At 37.0% G+C, this 22,657-nt stretch overlaps 2 protein-coding genes across 3 annotated transcripts in view; one reads left to right on the top strand and one right to left on the bottom strand.

Annotated features, from left to right (window-relative positions):
• Positions 1 to 338: 338 nt before the first annotated feature.
• On the bottom strand, positions 339 to 12,356 carry copb1 (COPI coat complex subunit beta 1). Its single transcript, XM_084405317.1, has 22 exons — positions 12,237 to 12,356; positions 11,156 to 11,305; positions 10,407 to 10,636; positions 10,136 to 10,305; positions 9,517 to 9,631; positions 9,320 to 9,412; positions 7,874 to 8,011; positions 7,659 to 7,778; positions 7,462 to 7,569; positions 6,597 to 6,743; positions 6,259 to 6,404; positions 5,978 to 6,074; positions 4,415 to 4,575; positions 4,216 to 4,336; positions 3,881 to 4,108; positions 3,609 to 3,788; positions 2,635 to 2,779; positions 2,429 to 2,548; positions 2,181 to 2,326; positions 1,997 to 2,086; positions 920 to 1,075; positions 339 to 681 (listed from the first exon to the last, which is right to left on the bottom strand). The coding sequence occupies exons 2-22, from the start codon at positions 11,244 to 11,246 to the stop codon at positions 622 to 624; spliced, it is 2,862 nt and encodes a 953-aa protein (XP_084261443.1). The 5' UTR covers positions 11,247 to 11,305; positions 12,237 to 12,356; the 3' UTR covers positions 339 to 621.
• Positions 12,357 to 15,118: 2,762 nt separating this feature from the next.
• pde3b (phosphodiesterase 3B) overlaps positions 15,119 to 22,657 on the top strand; it is a 59,510-nt gene continuing 51,971 nt past the window's right edge. The window contains exon 1 of one of the 2 annotated variants that reach the window (XM_084404573.1): positions 15,119 to 16,218. In XM_084404573.1, coding sequence (XP_084260699.1) covers positions 15,325 to 16,218 — 894 coding nt within the window. In that variant the 5' untranslated portion in view covers positions 15,119 to 15,324. The remainder of the gene's footprint in view (positions 16,219 to 22,657) is intronic. The other variant, XM_084404572.1, reaches the window with a different exon arrangement.

Genomic DNA, 22,657 nt, shown 5'->3' with positions numbered 1-22,657 from the left:
ATGATGAGTATTAGACCCTTCTTTCAAAAAACATAAAAAAAATTTAATGTGGCTCCTTATATACTCAGGGCCATGATGACCTTGACGCCTTCGTCCTTAATATTATAATGCATTACGTAGACATGAAAGTTATGACTGACCACAAGTCTTATGAGTCCAAGTCATCTAAGAGGCAGGAGACCATAACAAATTCTCAAGATTCCAGAAGATTTTCTTCAAGAGAACACATCCTTTGTTGTGTCAACTGTAGTTTGAGGGCAGTACTGTTCTTATACTTACATAAAAGGGTCATTGTAACACTATTCGTTTAACAAGAGAATAAATACGCTTTTGTGGTATATGGTGTGCAATGTTTATTGAAACATGATTACAGATGAACAGGGTCAATCCCTTTTAGAGCAGTTAAGAATCGTGTTGGTAGAAAATGTCAAAATAATCCCCTTTAGACATATTTTATGGGATTGAAGAGCTTAGAGCTTGGCCACAAAGCACTGCATGTGTACGGCAGTCTGGAGGGACACAAACAAGCGATAGCGGGAAAAAAAAGACAAGACGTAGGATAACCGTAACGCTTTTTAGTCGAATCTCGCCTTTTGACTCGATGGCCTCAGTCGTTGAAATTTACGAGTGAGACTTCTTCTGAGAGAGGTTGATCTTGTCACCCAGACTCAAAGCCATACCCTATTGAAAAAAACAAAAACAAAGAGGAGTTATCAATCATGCAGTATAACATCACATAGGGAGATTCAAAAAACATACAAAGGCACATCAGGATAAAAGAATTTACTAAATCCATTACTGAAATTATAAAACATTATCCACGCCTGTAGGCACAAAAATGCTAATCCAGCATTTAGTATTTACTATAAAGATCCCAATGCCTTTTAATTAAAACGGTGCAAAGAGTAAAAAACATCACCTGGCTTTTGGCTCGGATGCGAATATGTCCATTGACTGGGGCATCAGGTCCCATGTGGATTGGCTTTTCGATGCTTACGTTTGCAAGGGCATCCTCTCCAAATATAGAGCGAGCATACAGATTTGCTGCCATGAAGCCACAGATACCGGACAGGGCCTGAGTTACAAAAGGAAAACATGAGATATGAATGTAAATATGTGTTATTAAATCATAGAGGGGTTTACTCAGTGCTGGGTATAGCAACTGATTACATGTAATCTGAATTTTGTAATAAGATTCCAAATGTACTTGTAATTAGATTAGATTACATTTTAAAATACTCGTAATAGGACTACATTACTTTATTTATTGATTACATGTTATTCTCGCAATGGCAGTAAATTATTCATAATTCACTGATTGTCTCAATTACTTTTTGTTTTACATTTTACATTAAAAAGCCTACTGCTTATATACGTTCAGAAGGTCTTCCAGGTTTGTGGAATTGCACACACAGACCAGCCACGAGTCATGAGCCGATCACTGAAAACTGAGACTCGCACAGCAGATCACTGGATTTACAGAAATCATTTGACTTTTAAGAAGTGTTTTCTCAACATTGCATATCTAATCAGCTCCAACACATTTATTATTTGAATTATCACTCAGTGAGTCATTTCACCGTGGTCTTTGGAAGACTTTAGTATTTCAAACAAATTAAAATGTACAGATTCACTTCATTTCATACTTTTCATTAAACTCAGTTTAATTCAGCTCCATCACAAACCCCAGTCTGGGAAACCCTGACGTAATGTAATTTTTAATGCACTTCATGTTGTAGATAAAGCATGGAAATTCTTTTTGTAACTTACATGGTAAAATATGCTCCTATTCAAATTAATGTGATAAACAAGTTGGGCGAAAAGTAATCTCAAAGTAATCAAAAAGTAGTCCGATTATATGACCTTAAATGTGTAAATGTAATGGATTATGTTACTAACTAAAACTGTCATGTAATTTGGAATCAGTAACCGACTACAAATTGTAAGTAATCTGCCCAGCAGTGCGTTTACTGTTCTCATCAAGTGAGTATTGTACCTTCTCTGGGGTCAAGCACTTCATGTTGGTGGACCCAAGAATGTGTTGGAGATACTCGGTCAGATCTGTGATGTTGGTGTTGACGGTAACCTGTGTGGAAACAAAACAGAACAAATTCCAGCAAGCAGAAAGGAGATTAACGTAGCAGTTGTCCACAAAGAATTCACCAGTCCCCCAGACTTGCCTTATTTTCCCACTCAAATTCAGCCCACATCTGTCTGAACTCAGCATCTGTGCAGGAGGCCGGCTGAATGTAGTCCATGATGTCAATGTGAATGTCGCTGAGAACTACGCAATTTCTGTCACTGGCTGCTCCTGATACATCATATACTGCAAAATATGTGTTTTGGATTATTGAAGTGATTCCAGGTCCTAACTCAACAACAAAATAGTACAGGTTTAAATAAGGATATCTACATATAGTCCACAAACCTATGTTTCCAAATATGATGCCATTCTCTGTGGAGGCCACTTTCACGTTAGCTTTGATGTTGGCAAAGTCGTGAGGAGCCAATGTGAGAGGAGATGGTTTCTCAACCAATTTAAGATCACCTGGAGTTTGAGGAATATATTCAGTAAAACATGCACCAAAAACACACTAGCCAATTATTTTTATGGATGAAAGGAACAGCTTGTACCAAGTGTTGCCAGTTCCAAGGTACAGTTCTGTAGGGTGTCGCTAGTCTGGTTAACAACCAGGACATCCAGGACGATGTCATACTGATTGACATGTACATAAGCTTCTGCGTACACTGGATCTGAGAAACCAGTCAATTGGGTGACCTGGAAGAAAACACAAGATGGTTCAGTCAAGGACATGGTTTTCAACCACAGGGCCAGGGCCCAATAGGGGGCCTCAAGATAACCTAAAATGATTTAAAACGAGACAAAACAAGCTATAAAAGCTAAAAATCAAAAGGTCATATTTTTAACTCACTAGCTCAACAGCATTTTTTCCCTACCGCCCTGGATATATGGTAGCCTAAGTTTAAAATTGCCATTTCTGGACCTGGAAAAGTCATGTAAATTCATGTTACATAGAGATGGATCATTGAAGAACATTCAGCTTTTAAAACTTCTGGAATTAGAAAAGGTATTTATTTTAATTAGAATTATTTTAGTTACTTCTTAAAAAAAATCTATGGACACTCCTAGTTTCTGTACATTTAAAATAACCATCGAAAACAAAACTTACGGCTGATGTACTAGAGCAAAACTATTAGCCTATATGGGGAGGGGGCCTTCAAATATTGCTGAGGTCTTGGAGTCAAAAAGGTTGAGAAACACTAGTCATGGTAATCTAACTGATAAACAAATGCACAAAAAATATAAAAGCTATTTATACATTGTAATGAAAAAGATCAAAACCGGCAATTCAAATGCTTTGCTGAAGTATGGAACTACTATATTGTGAGATGCTGTAAATGGACGGAACATTCTTAAGGCTCCTGCCTGATGTGACATTTTAGTGTTAAAATTCCCATCAGATGAACCAACATGCCCTCTGGTGGTAAAAGATGACAAACTACAAACAACCTTTTTAATTTTGTCACTATAATAAAAACACGACTTGTACAGATTCAAAATGATACAAATAAAATCCTCCAAATACCTTGTTAAGTTTAGAAGCCAGAGGGTCTGCGGCTTCTTTCCTCTGAGTATTGCCCATCGCGGCCAGCAGACTGAGTTGGAATTGATCTTCTTTGGACGCCATCTCGCTCTTAGCGGTCAGCTGCATGAAGGAGATCGGATCATCCGCCTGAACAGTCACGTTACGCTTCTCAGACTCTTTCTGATAAAACAAGAACAACAACATAATTCAATATCATGGTCACAAATGATGATCTTTTACTCTAAGACATTATCCAACATTATACCATATACCTTCTGAGACAGTTTCTCTTCCTCCAGTCTGACAGTGAGCATATGGGACAGGGATCTGCGGCACTCTTTGTTAAAGATGTCGTTCATGAGGGGCGAGCATTCGGACAGGACTTTAAGGCACAGCGAGATCCGTTCCACGTCATCATCGGTGATGGGCTTCTTGGGTAGAGACGACTTGCCCAGATGGAGCACAGTGGCCATGAACAGCATGGCCTCTGCCACAAAGGACTAAAAACAGCAAAATAACATTTATTCTACCACAATTAGACACATGAATAATTCAATTGACAGTTTAGTCACTGTTCATGGAATGAGGGGTTTTAAAATTCATTTACATTTTGTCTTTTTTTGTCCTCGGCAAGGGCAACATAGCGCAGGGCCACTTTGGTGAGGGTGGTGGCCAATGAGGCAGCAACGTAAAAGTCTCCATCCATCAGGAAACCCCTTAGAGGAGGCCTACAGAATAAAGGGACATTTTAGAGATGTAATACGGAGGACTATCTCCATAATGTATCAGTCAGGGGAGAGAATCACCTGTCCTCTTCTTTCTTGGATGGCCTGCTGCTACTCAGGGCGCTCTGAGTGACGTAGGTGCCCATTTCTGTCACCAGCTTAGGAGCTGGAGTTGCAGTCATCTCTTCCTCAGGTTTCACCTCTCCAGACTCCTTCTTCAATTCATTCTCCACGATTGGTATCTGAATAAGAAGAAAGAAGACATAATATAAAACAATGTAATGTTTGAAAGCACTATAAGGTGTAGAGACATTTATAGAGGATGTTATAGAGGACGCAATTTTGCTAATCTTTAAAGAGTCAGCCGTATCTCAGTTTTAGATGTATACTGTGCACTGTATCATTCACAATATTGTTTCCTGTTTTGATTTTTGATAAATAACTATTATAACTATATTAATATAGTAGTAGTAGAATTGTTATATTCAGGGTCTCACAGTTTCTGACAAATTCATTTCCATGACTTTTCCAGTCACTTGTAATGACTGAATAAGGATTTAAAAAAATAATTTTACAGCAGTCACACTCGCAATAATAGTTTCTATCCAAATAAATAGTTTTCTAGTATTTTCTAGTATTATACCGACTGCAGAACTTTTCATAACCTATGAAGATATTAATTTGCAAGAATTTTCCAGACCTGGAAATTCCCAAATATTTCCAGAACCATGTGAACCCTGTACATAGAATATTAAAATTGTATTACACAATAATATATTTCTGTCCTTATTTCACTGCATTTTGCATTGCAACACTAATTTGAGTCTTCCACTCAATTTCATTTGACTTGATATGGTTACTATCAGGAATTCATTTGACATTTCACCATTAAAGGGTCATGAAACCCTAAAACACATTTTTTGAGCGCCGCAATGAGTTTAATAGCGCTCACAACACGGATCATAGATCATATCCGGACTAGAGTAAGCGTGTTTCAAGTTATGGACATATTTACTCCAGTGCTCTAAACATGAACCAGCACTGTGTATGCGCACATATTTAATCACGTCTTCTTCAAATTAAATATATATGCAAATATGGACACTGATACAGCCATGCGTTTGATGATAAATGTGATGACACGATGAATTATTCTGATACACAGAAGACAACGATGTAGACCGAAAATTCAAAGAACAATGGACAAAAAAGCAACCATGCCTTTATTCTTTGTGTTGAACTGACGGGTGTAGTTTGTTCAGAGACTGTAGTGCTCGTAAATATAATGAAAATATGATTATACCTTTTAAATGTTATTCCGCGTTCTTCTGATGAGTTTGAGTTATGCATCAAATGCATCAAGGTGCCCTCAACTCTGTTTTTGTGGGGGGTTTTGTCCGTGATCATATTTTAATATTGATGTGTCTGTATAATGAGTGTGTTGTAAGTCTGTTATATAAGTTGTTGTTTCCCCTTTTTCCCACTCTCAGCTCTCCCATTTTCCCACAGCTTTACACACCCATTTCTTGAGACTTTTTCGAACACTTAGGTGTGAACGACCAGGCTAAAACAGGGGGGGTTTCATGACACTTTAATGACAAGCTCTGGATGTGACAAAGCGATTCAAATCAATGTACTACAGACCTCTCCCAAAGATCTACGGACTTCTGTCATGACACTCTGGATGTCCTCTTTAGTGCTGCAATATTCACCCAAAATCCACAGAGCTCCTCTGTAAATCCTGCAAAACAAAAGTCCTCTTTAAAAATCACTGCAATGCATCACAATCCCTTTTACAACACTAAACAGGACAAAGTACTATCAAGTGGTCTAGAATAATACACCAATTAAGTTTTCATATACAGATGATTTATGCAATTGGATTTATCGAACTTCTAAGGAAGCAGTTAAAAAGCATCTCTTACTTGACCGTCTTGATGGCGTGGAAAACCTCCAGCATCTTCTCAATGATGAGAGGTCTAAGGTTGTCAAACCTCTGAATCGCCTCACGCACAAATTCCAGCACATCGGCTGCGGCCGCCTCATTAGTGTCACTCAGGAATTCCATCAGCTGTGGCCACACAAAACACAAGAAGTGAATTTAAGAGTAAAGATGAGAAAAGGGATAGATGTTTTAACAGTAAAAGTTAGATAGTCCACCGATCTAGTGAAGTGTGTAACTTCAATTTCTTTGCTAGTAAAGAATATTTTGAAATAGTTTAACTGTAAAAAAGCATTCTGAGTGTTCAGTCAGTAGACGTACCACGGGGATGACATTGGCTGCCATGTCAGGGAAGCGCACGCTACACGAGTGGAGAGTGCGAACAAGCAGCTGCCTGTACTTGTCTGTGTCTTCATGCTCTGTCACATTGTTGGTTTTGATGACTTCTTTCTTTAGCACTATAACCAGCTGCAGAAAAAGAACAATTCAGGCATTTCGCTTGAATAGGACAGTGCAATTAGTTAATAGTAATTATTTGTCATCGTATAAAAGACTTTAATTTTGTTCATTGTATCTTCTTGATCTTATTTCTCCATATAAAGAGAGTAAATGGGAAATGGGATCCAGGATGTCAAGCGACAAACTCAGAAAAAAAAGCACTAATAAAGTAATAGAATGGCAAATTATGGAGCTTTTACACTAGACTTTGAGTATGCGAAATTGCTTTCGACAATGCAATAAACGAGATATGACGTCACAAACCTGCAGCTTTACAGTTTGTGTACTTTTAATTTAGCTAAGAGGTCACGTCATGACGTATCGTTCTATTGGTCAAATCTACATGTGATGCAAACAAAACTTGTCCACTAAACTTGAACTTGAGAACAAAATGCGAAACTTCTTTGCATGAGCTTTTGTTTCCGGTCTCCTGCATTTGTCAATGGAATGAAAAGTGGTGTGACCACCCCTTAAGTCAAACAGACTACTTTTATAGTGCTTTTACGGTTCTTTTTGGCCATTTACAGTCCCTGTTCTCTTTCATTACATGGAAAAGAGTGGCCAATACATTCTTCAACATTTCTCCTTTTGTGTTCCACTTAAGAAAATAAGTCATACAGGATTGAAATGACATGAATAAATGACAATCCTGATGATCTATCCCTTTAAATGGCATGTTGTCACACACCTCCTCTACATTGCGGGATGACACCAAGTCCAAGGCCAGCTGTAGGGTCTTCTTGCGGACCTCAAGATCGGGAGTTGTCAAAACCCTCAGAATATCCATCACAAGGTCCTACGAGCAGAACAAATCACCAAACGTCCTGTTACTGGTCTCATTTGTGGAACGAATGGCTCCAAAAGAGGTGATGAACTCATGTGTACCTGCAGCACACGCTCATGTGTGGGGTGTTCCTTCAGCTCAATCAGCCGGTCCAGAACAATGAGTTTCACGTTGTTGTCGCTCTCTTTAATGATCAGATCAATGTAGCACTGAGCAGCAGCCTGAAACAAAGAACATTCAACCAATGTCATTCCACTATTTTCCACCATGCAGAAAACGTATATATGGGAACAACCCTGGTGTTAGACACTGGTACCTTGATGGCGGTGGGAGCGCTGGACAGAGTAACCAGAGTTCCAGCTGCTTCATATTTTACAGCAGGACTGGATGACTGCAGCAGGTTGTATATACAACGGATGAAACGAGCTCTCTCTGAGGGGTTGGCATGGCAGACCTAAGCAAATGTAGAGATATAAAATAGACACAGTGAGAAGACTGTTTTCTTTAATCTAGACCAGTGATTCCCAACCCCTGCGTCCTGGCATACTAGTGGTTATATTAAAAGTAGTAATCACGTTTAATGTAATTACTACTATTAATATAATATCGAGTTTTAAAATGCAATTTGAAGCAATGCATGTTGTGCAATTTTGTTATTTTAGTGCTTAGTGGTGAGCCATGGGATTTTTTACTTATCAAAACTGTGCTGTGGCCCCCCAAAAAAGAAGAGGTTGGGAAACACTGATCTAGACCACCTGATAATATGCAGTGTGCATAAACAGCATAATGCTGAAGAGCTCAGCATTTAATTAATTAAGCATGAGGAATAACTGTGCTGTTGCTGACAGCAGTTCTGTAAAATAGTAGTTTATCAGTAAATGTGGATTATAGCACAAATATTGTATGGACCACCTTCATTGTGATTTTGTCCCTTCAGAGCTTAACAGCCCATGGTCACCATGAACTGTTGTGTTGTTACACATAAAAACTATTAATATTCTTTTTAAAAAATACAGCTTTAGGACGACATGAGGGTTAGTAAAAAACGCATTGATATTCATGATGTATTCTTTCACCCTTATTCATGCGTTTAAGAAGCCAATAGTTACATAAAAAAGCAGTGCTGAGAATTTAAGGCTGCAAAATTTTGCCACTACATGGTAATTGAAAGTTTTGAATTCTCAACACAATTCAGTCATGAAAAGTTCACCATTTTAAATTCCAAGCAAAGCTTATAATAAATTTAATATAGGAATTTTAATACCACTTAATTTAAACATATTTATAGTTATATCACTGAGACAATAATGACGAAACAACTCAGAAAACACCTGATAAAATTGGAATAATTAATTCACCGAAGAGACTTAATTGTGTGAGAACAATAGAAAAACATTTGACCCCTAATGCCCAGCATTTCATTTTTGCTACGCCTACAAAAATGGTCTCAAAATTATTTACGTTCAAAATGTCAAGGCATGTAAGCCTTTACCCAGCACTAGACATTTACAAGTATTAGAAAATATTACATATCAAATACTTATTTTGTAAATAGATACATTTGTTCTAATACTGTTAAGCTTAACATTTTGTGTAACTGTTGTTGTGATCAATATTAGAGTGTCAGCAACTGTTTGATGTTTTTACCCATATTTAAAGAAAGTTCAATATTTAATTGCTTTATACGTACAAAGCAATTCTGCTACGCTGGATCTCTGTGGGTTAAACAAGAATTACTTTAAGATATGAATAGACACCTCACCTTATAAATTAGTTCCACAATGACGAGCTGTAGAATGTCTCCGAAAGTATGCACCTGATCAATACATGTGCTTAAGTAGTCCAGAGCTCTATCCTGCAAAAATATATTAAAAGAACAAATACTTAGCTTCATGAGATTCATTCTTGTAACAAAAATAATATAAAATAATAATTATTGTTATTAATCAGACTGTGTACCTGATCTGCATGAATCAGCATCATAAATGCGTTTCTCTTGCAGCTTGCATCTTTCTCATTTACAAGAAAATCATGAATCAGCTCAGGAGCATCTGGGATCAAATGCTCAAAGTTCCTAAAAAAAGAAAAACAAGTAATAAAAACTCAGTGAGTGTTTTAGCGCAATTTTCTCACGTCATGGGATCACAACACTCAAAATTCAATTTTTGAAGCATAAAGGAAAGATTTTTGATCAAAGATTTTTTTCTAATATTATTGTAAATTTTAGAAGCTATCGATTGCAATTTGTTTCAACTCGATAGCTATTATGGTTGCCGAGAAATTTGCAAAAAACAGATTTTTTTCTGGAATTTCCAGGAAATCCAAAATCTTTTCCTGGATTTTTTTTGTGCGTTCCCGAGATTAGACCTTCCTTAACATAATGCCGAAAACCCGAAGTCTCTAGGTGGTCTGGTTGAGGAGTAGATAGAAGTGCAAGATTGGTGCGCACAGACAGAACAGAACAGAAATCATGAGTTGTTAATCGCAATTTTGTCCGGTGGAAAATTGCGCTAAAAAGAAAGAAAATGGTCTCTGATGTTTGTCTCTCACTTGTGCACACAAAGGTCCACCAACACACCTGTAGATAGTGTAGATGGCCAGGACTGCATTGCGTCGTACGTAGCTGTGACGGTGTTCCAGACAGGCACGAATCGCTGGCATAAGGGGCTCCAGCAGCTCAGATTCCTTCAGCTTGCACAGGAAGCGCAGTGTAGAGCCACGGATGAACTCATTGGGATGCTGGAGATCCTACAGATGCATAACACAGATGGCATATTTCAACAAAGAAATAGACACAATATACCCTCACAATTAGCAATACACATTATAGCTCCATATTTCATGTCTACCTTCCTGTAGGCATCACAGACCAAGATCATCTCCTGAAGAAGTTTGCCATCAGGAGTAGTTTTGGGAACAATCTCCCAAAAAACTAGGAGTAGTTTCTTTATTGTGTGGTCCTGCAGAGGCAGCACAAACCGGATGATGGTCATTAACAGGCCTGGCAGTTTCTCTCCATTCAGGATCATGATGATGACCTTCTTCAATGCCTCTGTCTTGGCTTTGATTTCTCCCTTTTCTGTTTTGACAAAAATAAAAGAGGAAAACTGTTAGGGTGCATTTTAACCCCCATTTACCACCTTTCAAAATGTTGGGGTTAAAACTTTTATTCAGCAAGGATGCATTTTCATTACATTGATCAAGAATGACAGTCAATACTTTCACATTGTTCTAAATGATTTAGGTTTTAAATAAATGCTGTTCTTTTGAACTTTCTATTAATCACTCAAAGCATATTAGAACAATTTCAGAAGGATTGCGTGACACTAAAAACTAAAGAATTGGCTGCAGAAAAAATTAGCTTTGCCATCAAAGGAATAAATGACATTTTTAAAATATATAAAATGGAATATTATTATGTTTAAATTGTAATAATATTTGGTAATATTATTGTTCTTACTGTACTTTTGATCAAATAAATGCAACAAGAGACTGTTCTCAAAAACATTTAAAAATCTCAATCAACCCCAAACTTTTAAAGCGATAGTGTGCATGAATGTTAATGAAAAAATATCAAATTACTACACATGTATATTACCTAAATCAGCTTTTAAGCTGACTTCCGATGGTGGTTCAGAGTCATTGGTGACATTGATGAGGGTGTAACACACATTCTCCGCGGCTGTCATGATGTCAGCTCTTCTTCCCTTCACGAGACTCCACTCAGACAGAATGCCTATGAGGTTTCCTAAAACAAAGGTTACAAAATACATTAGTAAAAGTTCAAGTGAATAGTCATTAAATACCATAAACAGAAAAAGCCTTTGAAATGGAATCTATAATGATGTGTGTAATGTAACAACTCTGTTGAAATAATGTATATTGTTTGGTACTTTTATAATTATTCATGTACATTAAGTGAACTGAGCAATGGCTCAAACAAAGCACTACACAAATAAACACTTTTAATTGAAGTATCTCAATTGTATGTCACAACAGGACATGTAATGTCAACTTAGTGGTGCCCATGAAGGACTACCAGCATCATGTATAATAAAACCCATTTTCTGTAAGACTGTTATAACTGGAGTCACCTTATGTGAGTGTACATCGTTTTAATTATATTTCTCTAAGTTTTATATGTAAAACTTCTACCTCTTTGAACACCATGATACTAAGACGGTATACGTGCAGCTAAGTTTCATAAAGCAGAGTCCAACTATACCTTCAACTAATGTCGACCGTGAATTTGGAGTCTATCTATCTATCCTGTTAACAAGAATTTTTAAACAGGATCCTGTCAGAACTCTCACGGTCTACGACAGCACTGGGATTCACTGAATTAGCAGCTAACTGTTAGTTTGAAAACCCTGAGCCAGCCGTGGCAAAAGGCCGATTTGTACCATGTTGTGCATGTATTATAAACACGAAACGTATTAATATCAGCACTTCTGTCTAATTACACACACACACATATATATATATAACACAGTTAATGTTGTACAGTTATATTAGTGATTGCGTGATCAATCGACATCACTGCTGCAGTAGCAGCTAGCACGCTAACAGTCTGTGATAAAAACGAACACAGACAACCTGTGATTATTGTCTGTGGCTTAAAATAACAACAAATTAGATTTTTATTAATGTGCTTTCTTGTTAAGCTGTTCATTTATTACCTTTCAAATAGGTCTCAGGTCTGTCTCTTCTGTATGCGCATCCGTGTCTGGAGAGATTCCGATCCTTCCGAGTGACGTGGAACCTGACTGACTTGGCCACATCAATACTACAGCGAGCTAGAAGGATCACACTACACGGTTACGCAAACGCGAAAGTTTGTTGCAGCGATTACGTTCGTGGCTGTGGAGTGTGTCTGTTTGAGGTTATGTTCTACTGGTTTATACTGGAATGGTATTCTTAATTTGCCTTGTGTTAGTCGAGATGTGTAAGGAAAAAATAAAACCTAATATTCGTTGCGAAAAGTTTCGATAGTATAAGATTTTTTGTATTCGCTGATCTGAGGGTTATTATATTTTAGAAAATTCGTTAGCTGCTGTAAATAAAAATAAAACGTAAACTGAAATAAAATAATCTAAAAAATAAACTTGTTTTATTTCACTTATGCCAAGGCAACATTTCAATTTTATTTATCTTGATGTAGCCTACTAAAATAGCTAAAACTAAAACAGAAAAAAACACCCTAATAAAACTGAATAAAAAAAGACAAAAACACACAATAAAAATTTATAGAAATTCAAATGGACTATATAAAAACAAAAAGTAGGCTAATTCAAAAATATTAATAAAAACTGTAAAAGCGTCTCAATGATACTAAAACAATACTGGTATGAAACAGTAATGGCTAATTATAAAATATTCTGTCTCTTCTGTCTCTATTAAGTCTCTTGGCCAAAAGACAGGCCTGTTGAGATTACCTACACTAAGAAGATTTTCAGTAGCATTTTAGTTCTCTATTATATTATTTACCATTCAATTTAAATATTTAAATATTCTCTCATTGTTTTAACAATTAGAATAATATTGGAATATTAAATGTTAGGCCATATATATTTACATTTACAATGTAACATTATTTTTTATTACTTTACTTTCTGCCAGTTTACAGACATTTTGTTTAACCCTAAAACACAATACAATGCGCAATTCAAAATATTTGCAAATACTTGAATAATCAATATGGAAAATTCCTTCATATCAAGGCTACATTGAAGCCTTTACAGACTTTTTTTTAAGAGTGCATACAATTGTTTATGAATATCATGTAGCCTCATGCTGAACTGCTTTTTACCATAAAAACTGGGAAGATACATTAGATCTTCACATGAGAACCACTGGTGGTTTTATTGACCACTTACGCAGTTGGAATCATGGAAAAGCTCTTAAGATAGCTGTGGGGATTGCAGCGCAGAAGTGAAGTAAATGAGGTCAATTTTAATGCATTATGGAACCAGCATTAGTCTCCATCTTTTGAGATCATAATTGAACCATAATGCGAGAACCACAATTTCAAACCAATTTTCCAGCCAAAATGCATGAATTGTTCTTGCTCGTCAATATGGAATAAATATATTACTTTTTCATAAACTCATATCTGGATCTTTTTACAAACGTGAGTCATTTTAAGAACATTTAACAAACCATTCCTTGTGTTCACGCTTTAAGGGAAAGACTCTTCACAATACAACTCCTTTTTACCTGAAGCATTGGTATTGTAGGGACTTTTTTTTTCTTTTCTTTAGGAAATAGAAAAAGAGGTTGACTGAACAAATACAAAAGGATCATGAGGCCATTTATGTCGCCATCCCCCCATTTCTATATTTTAATCGTATAATCTTAAGGTCAGTTCTGTCTTGCAAAAGTAAAAAGCTTCAGTATTAACAATGAATGTTGCTACAGTTGTTTGACCGAACTAAAAATAACACCCCGAAAGGGATAAGGTAATGTATATGTTCTAACACATTCATGAATGTATACGGGGGCTCTGTGGACTGATCCATTAGCAAGAAGGAATTTCTCTAAAAATATAAAAAAGTTTTTGGCCAAAACGTTACAATATAATACATTTTAGCATTTAATAATATTTGTTCATGTAATTTAATAAAAATACAATCCTTCAATACATCATACAATCAATCAATCATGTTAGTTCATGTATTAACTATAATGTTAACAAATACAACTTTTCATTTTAAAAATGTATTAGTAAATGTTGAAATTAACATTAAGATTATCAAATGATGTAGAAGTTGGCCTAATATTGTTCATTCTCGTGCAGTAAACTAATGTTTAAAAATGAAACCTTATTATAAAGTGTCACCATTATTTGTTATGTGGTTAATATCTTTGGTTGATATTTGGTGATATCATCTTTGGTTGATTTTGTTGCTTTTATAGAGCACATTGCAAAGAATGCAAAGGTAGCTAATTAGAGAGACTCAACTAAAATTAGCATAAAATAATAATGATGAGGTTTGCAGTGTAAAACAGCATTTTAATATGGGGTTCCTGGGTTGGCTGAGATTCTGGAACCCCCATTGGTAAGAAACAAGACAACTCAGCTGTAACATAATGTCAATGTTAGTGACCTCTTGTGGTGCTTATGCATTGAAACCATAAGGGCCTGTTGGTTCATGAACGGCAGAAAACGCGAATGGCAGACTACTCAATACTATTTACATTACTAAATACTGGCTTAGCTTAATTATATGCTAGAATCGTATAAGTATAAACAAACAATAAAGAAAACGAATGTGTAGCCTAGCCTATATATACCGTGACACGACTCAAAAGTAGGCTATTTCTAATATAGGACACACTCACAACTAAGCTCCCGTGTTTTAGGTCTTAAGATAGGCAACTTTCTACATATATAGCCTAATATATGTTTATAACTTAGCCGTCTATAGTATTGTTTAAATATTGCAATAACGGTAGTAATTCTGACTAAAAAAATGAAAAAATACAGACATAAATTGAAGGTGCGCGCGGTTTGTCTGCGCTGCAGAGAGCGCGCGCGTCTGTGTCTCGCGCTCTAGTCATTGTTACAAATTGTCGCACCTAGACGGCGACATAGAGCTCGAGTCTGCTAAAAAACAACAACATTTCAGCCTCTTTTCCTCCTGGCCAAAATGCCTGAGCACGTTTGAGTGACCATGGAGCGCGTTTGCCGTCATGTAGTGAAACGTTGACACACGGAGGATTTATTTCGAAGGAATGAAAGTTTAAAGAGCACGGAAGGAGGACAACATGGCTGTGCGGGAGGACGGAGAGGTTTTGCACAGTAAAATCAGACAGCACGATGGTGTTGTTGGCAATGCAAACAGCGCGGAGAGCTTCAGGAACGGCTATGTGAAGAGCTGCGTCACTCCGTTAAAACAAGACCATCCGAGGGGCTTTTTATTCAACGTCTGCAGGTTTTGCAACGAGGATATCCTCAAGTCCAAACTATTCCGCGGCTCGGCTCTCTACGTGGGAGCGCTGGCGGTTCTGGCGCTCTCCTGTTTCATTTCGAAGAGCTTTCAGAGTGAACACGGCGTCTCGGATCTGCGGACTTATCTCTTTGATTTCTCACAGTCCATCAGTCCTTTATTCAGCATCGGCTGCGCGTATTTCTTTCTGACCCTCTACCTGAGGCGGACGAAGAGGGAGAGCAGCAGATGTTGGCTTTTGTCCTTACCAGCATCATGCTACTTGGGGGATTTGATGGTCTTGCGCTTGTTGCAGTGGGGAGAGGAGCACCAGCAGATGCAAATGATGGGCAGGTTGCTGTTTGTGCTGGGCTGCGTGGGTCTGCTCACTCTCATCCCCACTCTCAAACTTAAGCACAGCGTCCTGATCCTGGTCTTCGCCAGCCTGGTGTGGCTGCTGTCCTTCACCAGCCTCGGCTGCCTGTCTCCGTCCCTCAGGCCGGTGCTGGCGTGTATAGCGGGGGTCTCCGGCTCTCTGCTGGCGCTTTGTTTTGATCACTATTACCCACCGAGGGAGACGGCCGGCAGGATTCCTAACACGGAGGAGAAAGTTCCCGTCATCAGACCCAGGAGAAGGTCCAGCTGTGTTTCTTTGGGAGAGACGTCCAGCAGTTATTATGGCAGTTGTAAGATGCCCCGCAGACCTTCCCTGCCATGTATATCGAGAGAACAGGTAGGGGCTGTTCATCAGCAGCACACACTGATCAGTTGATGTGTACCTTACTATAACACACATCACACCTTTAAAACTCATCATCATGCTCCTGAGACACTTCATCAAACTTCTGACATTTCAAATGGTCCCATACAATTATAGTTCTAAGCCACAAAAACTCACTCCTGATACCCCATCACACTTCCCCAGAACAGGCTAATCAAACTCTTGTTCTACACAGTCTCAACCCTGATATATACACGACCAGAGCAACAATCCATACAGTTTAAATCATGGATGTGATGGTATTAGTATTTTAGAGGCTATACACTGTTGTTTGGCCAGGTCTTAATGTTGTGTCAGTCACCTGTTGCCTATAGCTCCCAAATTTATTTAGGCTTGAATGTTTCACTGTGATGGATTGAGATTTTTAACATTTAAAATTGTTTGGTATTTTAGAGTGACCATGATGTACATTTTGGGATGTTTCAAATGGATCAAAATTGTTTTTAGGCCTACTAGTTAAGTGAAGTCTTGTTGATCCAGTAGTCCAAAACAGGCTGTTTTATTTAAAATATTAACTCTGTTAAAATATTTTGATCCCTTTTTAACAACTTACAAAAACACATTTAATGAAAATGTCTGTTTGAGTCATATGGTCTCTCCTCAGTACTGCAGTAAAGCGTTTACATTTGATCCAGAAGACGTTATTACAGCACTCTTATAATGCTGGTCAGAATGTTGTGTTCCTACTTAAGTGAAAAAAAACATACACTATTAATCATTGATTCAAACACGTGAAAAGTGGTGTATCGCTTGTCCCAGTGTCTGTGCTGTAAATAGAGTATAGAGTTTTAAAAGTTTGCCATTGATTGACTCTTCTTTTGCATTCTAGTGCGAAGTTAAAAGTTTTAACAAAAGTATTTGGCTTAGCCTATGTTATGTGTGTGTGTGACATAATGGAAAATGAGCAGACAGTTTATTTAACTTTTTTTTTTTTTTTTTTAGACGCATGCAATTCGTTATCTACAAGTTCTACAAATATGGAAACTTTGTTAGTTCATTAAGTAGGATATGGTGCTTGCAGCTGTTTGAGTTTTGAAACATCAAGCTCACATTGCCCAAAAAGTCAGCCCTGGCCAAGGGTAAAGGGTCATGTTTAAACACTAAATTCAAGGTCATCAGACCTGTGTGGCTAAGTAAATATACTCTAACATTGTGCTGGGTTTTCATGTAGTCATCCTGACTTGTTTCTGCAGGCAGTATTTCAGTGAATTATAAAAACATAATGCAAGTAAATTTGGAATGAGCTTTGCATGGTTTCCACCCTAATTATAAAGAGTTTAGTCCTTTCTCAACTTGCTTGCACATAAAGCCATTCACTTTGTGCTTCAAGTGATTTTGAGTGTGCTTTGAATGAGTGCACTGTTCCAGTCACGCTCACGAATTGAGGTTTCAGTATGACCAGTTTCAGACTTTATTTTGACCTGTAAGCACCTGTTCTTACTGAGCAGCATAGCATCAGTTCTCTCTCATGGGGATCTGTAAGGACACCTGGAAACAAAATATCAAACTGGAATGAAAGCGAATGGATTTTGCTTAGTTTACCTGTATTTCCACTCCATTTTGTCCTAGTTTGAATTGCAACAGTATTTAATTCTAACTTGTGTCTGTTGTTTGTGCTTATTCAATATTCATGTTCAATGTGCCATCACTACTAATGACAAATGTATTGAAAATTGATGGGACCTTTTCAGAATGCACAGAACAACAAATAATATTGAGTCATCAGGCCATTATATTTACACTATTATTTGCTTTTATTTTTTTATTTTTTTTACACTAAAAAATGACATCCTTCTGTGCTTAATTTCAAGCCTTAAGCCAATCTGGGAGCTGGAGAAGTGCATTTCGAAGCTGCGCATTGAACACAGACATCTATGTGTGTGCACATTTTTTTGATTGAAGTATAGTTGTTTTACAGTGAATTTTAAATAGGTGTTTTTGTGCAACTTTGTGTCTTTTTTTCAGTTTGAGTCATGATGTGACATTGAGACGTCGGTGTCTCAGTCTGAATCTCTGACTGTTTTTGATAGTTCAGCTCTTTTCCCTCTGTTCACTTGCACACAATCCCATTTAGATGGACCTTGTGAACAGCTTTTTATTCTTTTTTTTAATTTTTAAAAAAAAATACTGCTTCAGCCTGATTTTAAGAAATGCATTTTATTAGTATTGCTACACTAGTTTATTTGATTAATTATCATTATATAATTTAACATTGTTATTAATAGTAATACATTTTCATTTTATATGTGTCACAACTTTTAGTAGGTCTTAGTAAATGATATAGATATTTTTTTCTTTATATGTTTAAAAAATATATATTGTACAGACCTCAAAAGTGTGAGAGTGTAAGGTCATTATCAGTTGTGAAAAAAACGTCACGGGCAATTTGAAGTAAACAGTGTCGTTATGTGTGAATTTTTTTTCTCGGTTGTTCTGGTCAGTGCTGTGTCTCACGTATGGCCTCATGACTTTTTCACTTGCACAGAGTGAGAAACGGCTCCAGTTCTCTCTTCAAGCCACCTGTGACTCATTGCATTTTCAGCCCAATGTTCGTCACAGCCTGAGCTGTGTTTAGAACCCATGGCAGGATTATGGCTCTTTTAAGATAGACCACTATATGCGGTAGCCAGGCTGTTTGAAATGTTTATGTGGCTTGGATCTTTAAATCAGTTGATAATCATAACAAAGCCTAGTCACTTTTAACATAGCACATGGAGTAATGATTATTGTGGAGATGTTGGGGGCCGAGGAGCGAACTATACCTCATTCCTTTTTGTGTTGCACTTTCTGACAAAGCTAACTTTATAATTGAAGTTTAGCTGAAAGTAATACAGTTAGGCCTAGGTAAAAAAAAATTTTTTGTGTGCATGCGTGTGTGTGTTTGTGTGCATTTTGACAAGCTGAAATCGTCATCTGTGAAAAATGTGACTGTTTCCAAACTAAACTAGGAAGCAGTTGTTTGCACATCAGGTGAAGATTTTGTTTTATAGGAGTCACTGATTAGAAAGGATTTGTTTTTGTCAGGGTCTGTTTTTTTTTTTTTTTTAGGCCAAAAGAACTCTTGAAGTGCTGGTTAATCAGAATGTAATGAATCTTTAAGAAGCTTGTCATTGCTGTCGGATGGAAACCTTTTATATCCAAAAATGCTACTTTTCAGGAAATGCAAAAAACACCATCCCTGTTTGTGAAACCAGGCCTAAACCTTTAAAATAGTTAAACACCGTTTTCATATTTTGATATTGTGGCTTTTTTTTTTTTAAATAAAGAAAATGCTGTACTTTTTCAAACAACCAGTTCTTTATTTACTCTTGCATTGCAAACAAGCAGAGACGGTCCAAAATATATGGTGGCACTTCATTCAGAGGCGGAATGGAGTTATGAGGTTTTACCGACGGTTTGAAGATCCAATGTAGTTACGAGGTTTATTCACAAGCTCTTTTTAATACCTTTTATTTGTTAAATATTTGCAAAACCCACAGAAAGACGTAAAGGGTGACCAGTAGTAATGATTAATGAAAAAAACTAAAATAGAGAACAAATTATGGAGATATGAGGTTTCCGCCCATCATCGACAATGTATATTAACTTGTGATAGGCACTTTTCTAACCTAGGCTTTAAACTTTTTTTTTATTTTTTTTTTTTTATGTGCTTTTATTCTGTTGGTGCATTTTTAGACTTTTAGTCAAGAAACTTCTTTTTTTATGTTATCACCTAAGAATGTATCTTTAAATGCAAGTCAATACTTAAATATGAAAACCAATAAGTTGCAAAAAGTGCAATACGCATGTTTTTCTTGATTGTAACATCTCAAAATCGATCCAACCGTCGTAGACTTTGCATTGCGAGAAACTGCCTCCTTGTCATTTCTGACTTATAACAAAAAACAAAGCAATGTCTAAAAGCTTCTATGTGACAAGGTGTACAGGTGTACAGCTAACAAGCTAAGAAACACAGAAATAGGCTGAATTGTTTTAATCTGTCGACCCTAAAAAGTTTTCCTTTGAGTTTTACGCGTAGGCTACAGACGACACCATTGTCAAAACGATCCCCATTCACACGGATCCAAGAAAACGACAAAAAGCCCTACGTTCTATGGCCAGGCCAGTAGATGGCAATGAAACACTATAGACTGAACACATAATACGCATGTGCGTCGTCTTCAGAGATTCGCGTTTTTGCTGTTTACGCGGAGATCGTTTTCAAAAACCTGCACTTAGTTTGAAACCCGTTTGCGTTTTTTCAGGCACCCAAAACGCCATTGTCATGTAAAGGAACAGCCAAAACGCGTAAAGTTTTACGTTTTTACGTGTAAACAGCCCCTAAGATCTGAGGAATCTTTTAGGAATCACAAATGTAGTCTCAGATGGCCCAAATCGTACTGTGTGAACCTGTCTTTAGTTATATGATGAAAGGCATGTTACGTGCATGTCGTCGTCAGTTATGTGCATGTTGAAATCATAGACTGTAAAAAATAGGTTGAAATACAGTTCATGAAAATGGAGCATAACAACCATTGAAACGGGACTTTATTGGTATGTGCGTACGTAGATCAGGCATGAGAGGCATAACTGGTGTGGTCAGTCGGTCTTTTCTTACTTCCCGTTTACACCAAGAACGATAACTTAATTGATAAAGATATAGTTCTAAAAATCTGTTTAAATATAAAGATGAACAGAGTCCACGCCACAACTATAATCATAACAGTACAGAGGAACGATATCACTGTAATTACTTTCAGAATGTTTTTTTTTTCCAGCTGATGAACGATAAAACAATGACAGCAAATCAGAATCCATCCTGCTTGAAAGAGCTTGAGCTTTAAAAGCGGCACACTACAAAACTGCAGCGCATGCTCAGAATAAACAGAACAATATTGTCCGCTGGTGTGGACGCTAATATTGTTATAGTTATCTTTTTAGTTATTGTTCTTTGTGTGAATGGGCCTTTAGTCCTTGAAAATTTGTAGTGCTGTACATTGTTCCTTATGTGGAAGAAACAGTCAACGACAAAGTGTAGTAAATGGGCTGCCTAATGTGAATGTTCTTGCTATAGTTCCCGTCTTAACCAGCTGAGCAAGGGTGCTTTTAGTCGAATTTGTTTGAACCATTGTGTAAGTGCAATTTTTATTTATTTATTTATTATTATTATTATTGTATATCTCATTTAGTAGTTGACAGTACCTACCTAAACTGCTAGACCATGGCTCAGACTGTGTAAAATTATTCAGATATGAAATGTAGGCTAATTGTTATATGAACGCCTTTGCAAAATTGTATGTAAATTGATGAATAGTGCTTGTCTTTTTAAAGTCGTTGAAAACGGATACTACAGATAGAGGGAATTAAATCAGAATACATCAGATCACCATTGTTATATGCAAAGTCAAAATTTATGGCAGTTGTTGACATATTTTTGTCTGTATCATTATAAAACATTGGTAATAAGTTAATTTCATATTCATATTAGTATTTCATCTTAAATAAACAACTAAGGATGAGGATTTTTTTTGTGTGTGTTTATTTTGTAGAAGTCACGTTTCTGTAATTTTGTTTTTGTTACTATCAGAATGATTCAGAAAGCTTGAGACTGGAATGCAGTTTGGTCATTTGCTATTAGTGGCTCGTGTTGATATGGAAGCTGTGAAGTTGGCAGTTGTTTTTTGTTCCTGGGGGGTTTTGCCATATGGGTTTATAGAGAGTTTGGTGTATTTCGTGATGTTCGTGACCTCAAGAAAGGGGAGAGAATGAGCACAATCACTACTTGGCTCATAGCTATTTTCAGTTTTGCCAGCATCTGTGAGTTTTAATATATTGTGTTTAGGCAGGGTTTCGGCTAATCTTTTTCAACACAACAATAAATGAGGCCCCAGAAGGTTTAGACACACATAAGTAATGCTGAATTCACAAAAGGTTAAAATGCTGTCAAAAGGGCCTGTATCTTTCATACTCCACAAAAATCTGACCAATGTTTATTTGATGAAATACAGTTTGTTTAACAGCTTACTGCTGATTGTGACAGTGTTTCCATTATTGTGCCCTCTGGTGAGAAACTGCTGTTCTTGGTCATGCTGTTGTTTCTATTGGAATGGAAAATTAAAGGAACACTCCACCGTATTTTCATATTAAACTATGTTAGTTATTCCCTTAACTAAGACAAGTTGATACATACCTCTCTCGTCTCAGTGCGTGCACTCAATCGCTCTGGCGCGCGGCAACACTTTGATAGCACTTAGCTTAGCCCAGTTCATTCATTAGGGACCAAACAGAGATGAAGTTAGAAGCGACCAAACACCTCCACGATTTCCCTATTTAAATACAGGTACACGACCAAGGTGACACAAAAATAATACGTGGCGCTTTTCTAAGCGGGTAAAAAGGATAACTATAATGT

This window comes from Rutilus rutilus, assembly GCF_951802725.1.
Source record: "Rutilus rutilus genome assembly, chromosome: 3".
NCBI classification, from domain to species: domain Eukaryota; kingdom Metazoa; phylum Chordata; class Actinopteri; order Cypriniformes; family Leuciscidae; genus Rutilus; species Rutilus rutilus.
This window is presented reverse-complemented; position numbering and strand designations above follow the sequence as displayed.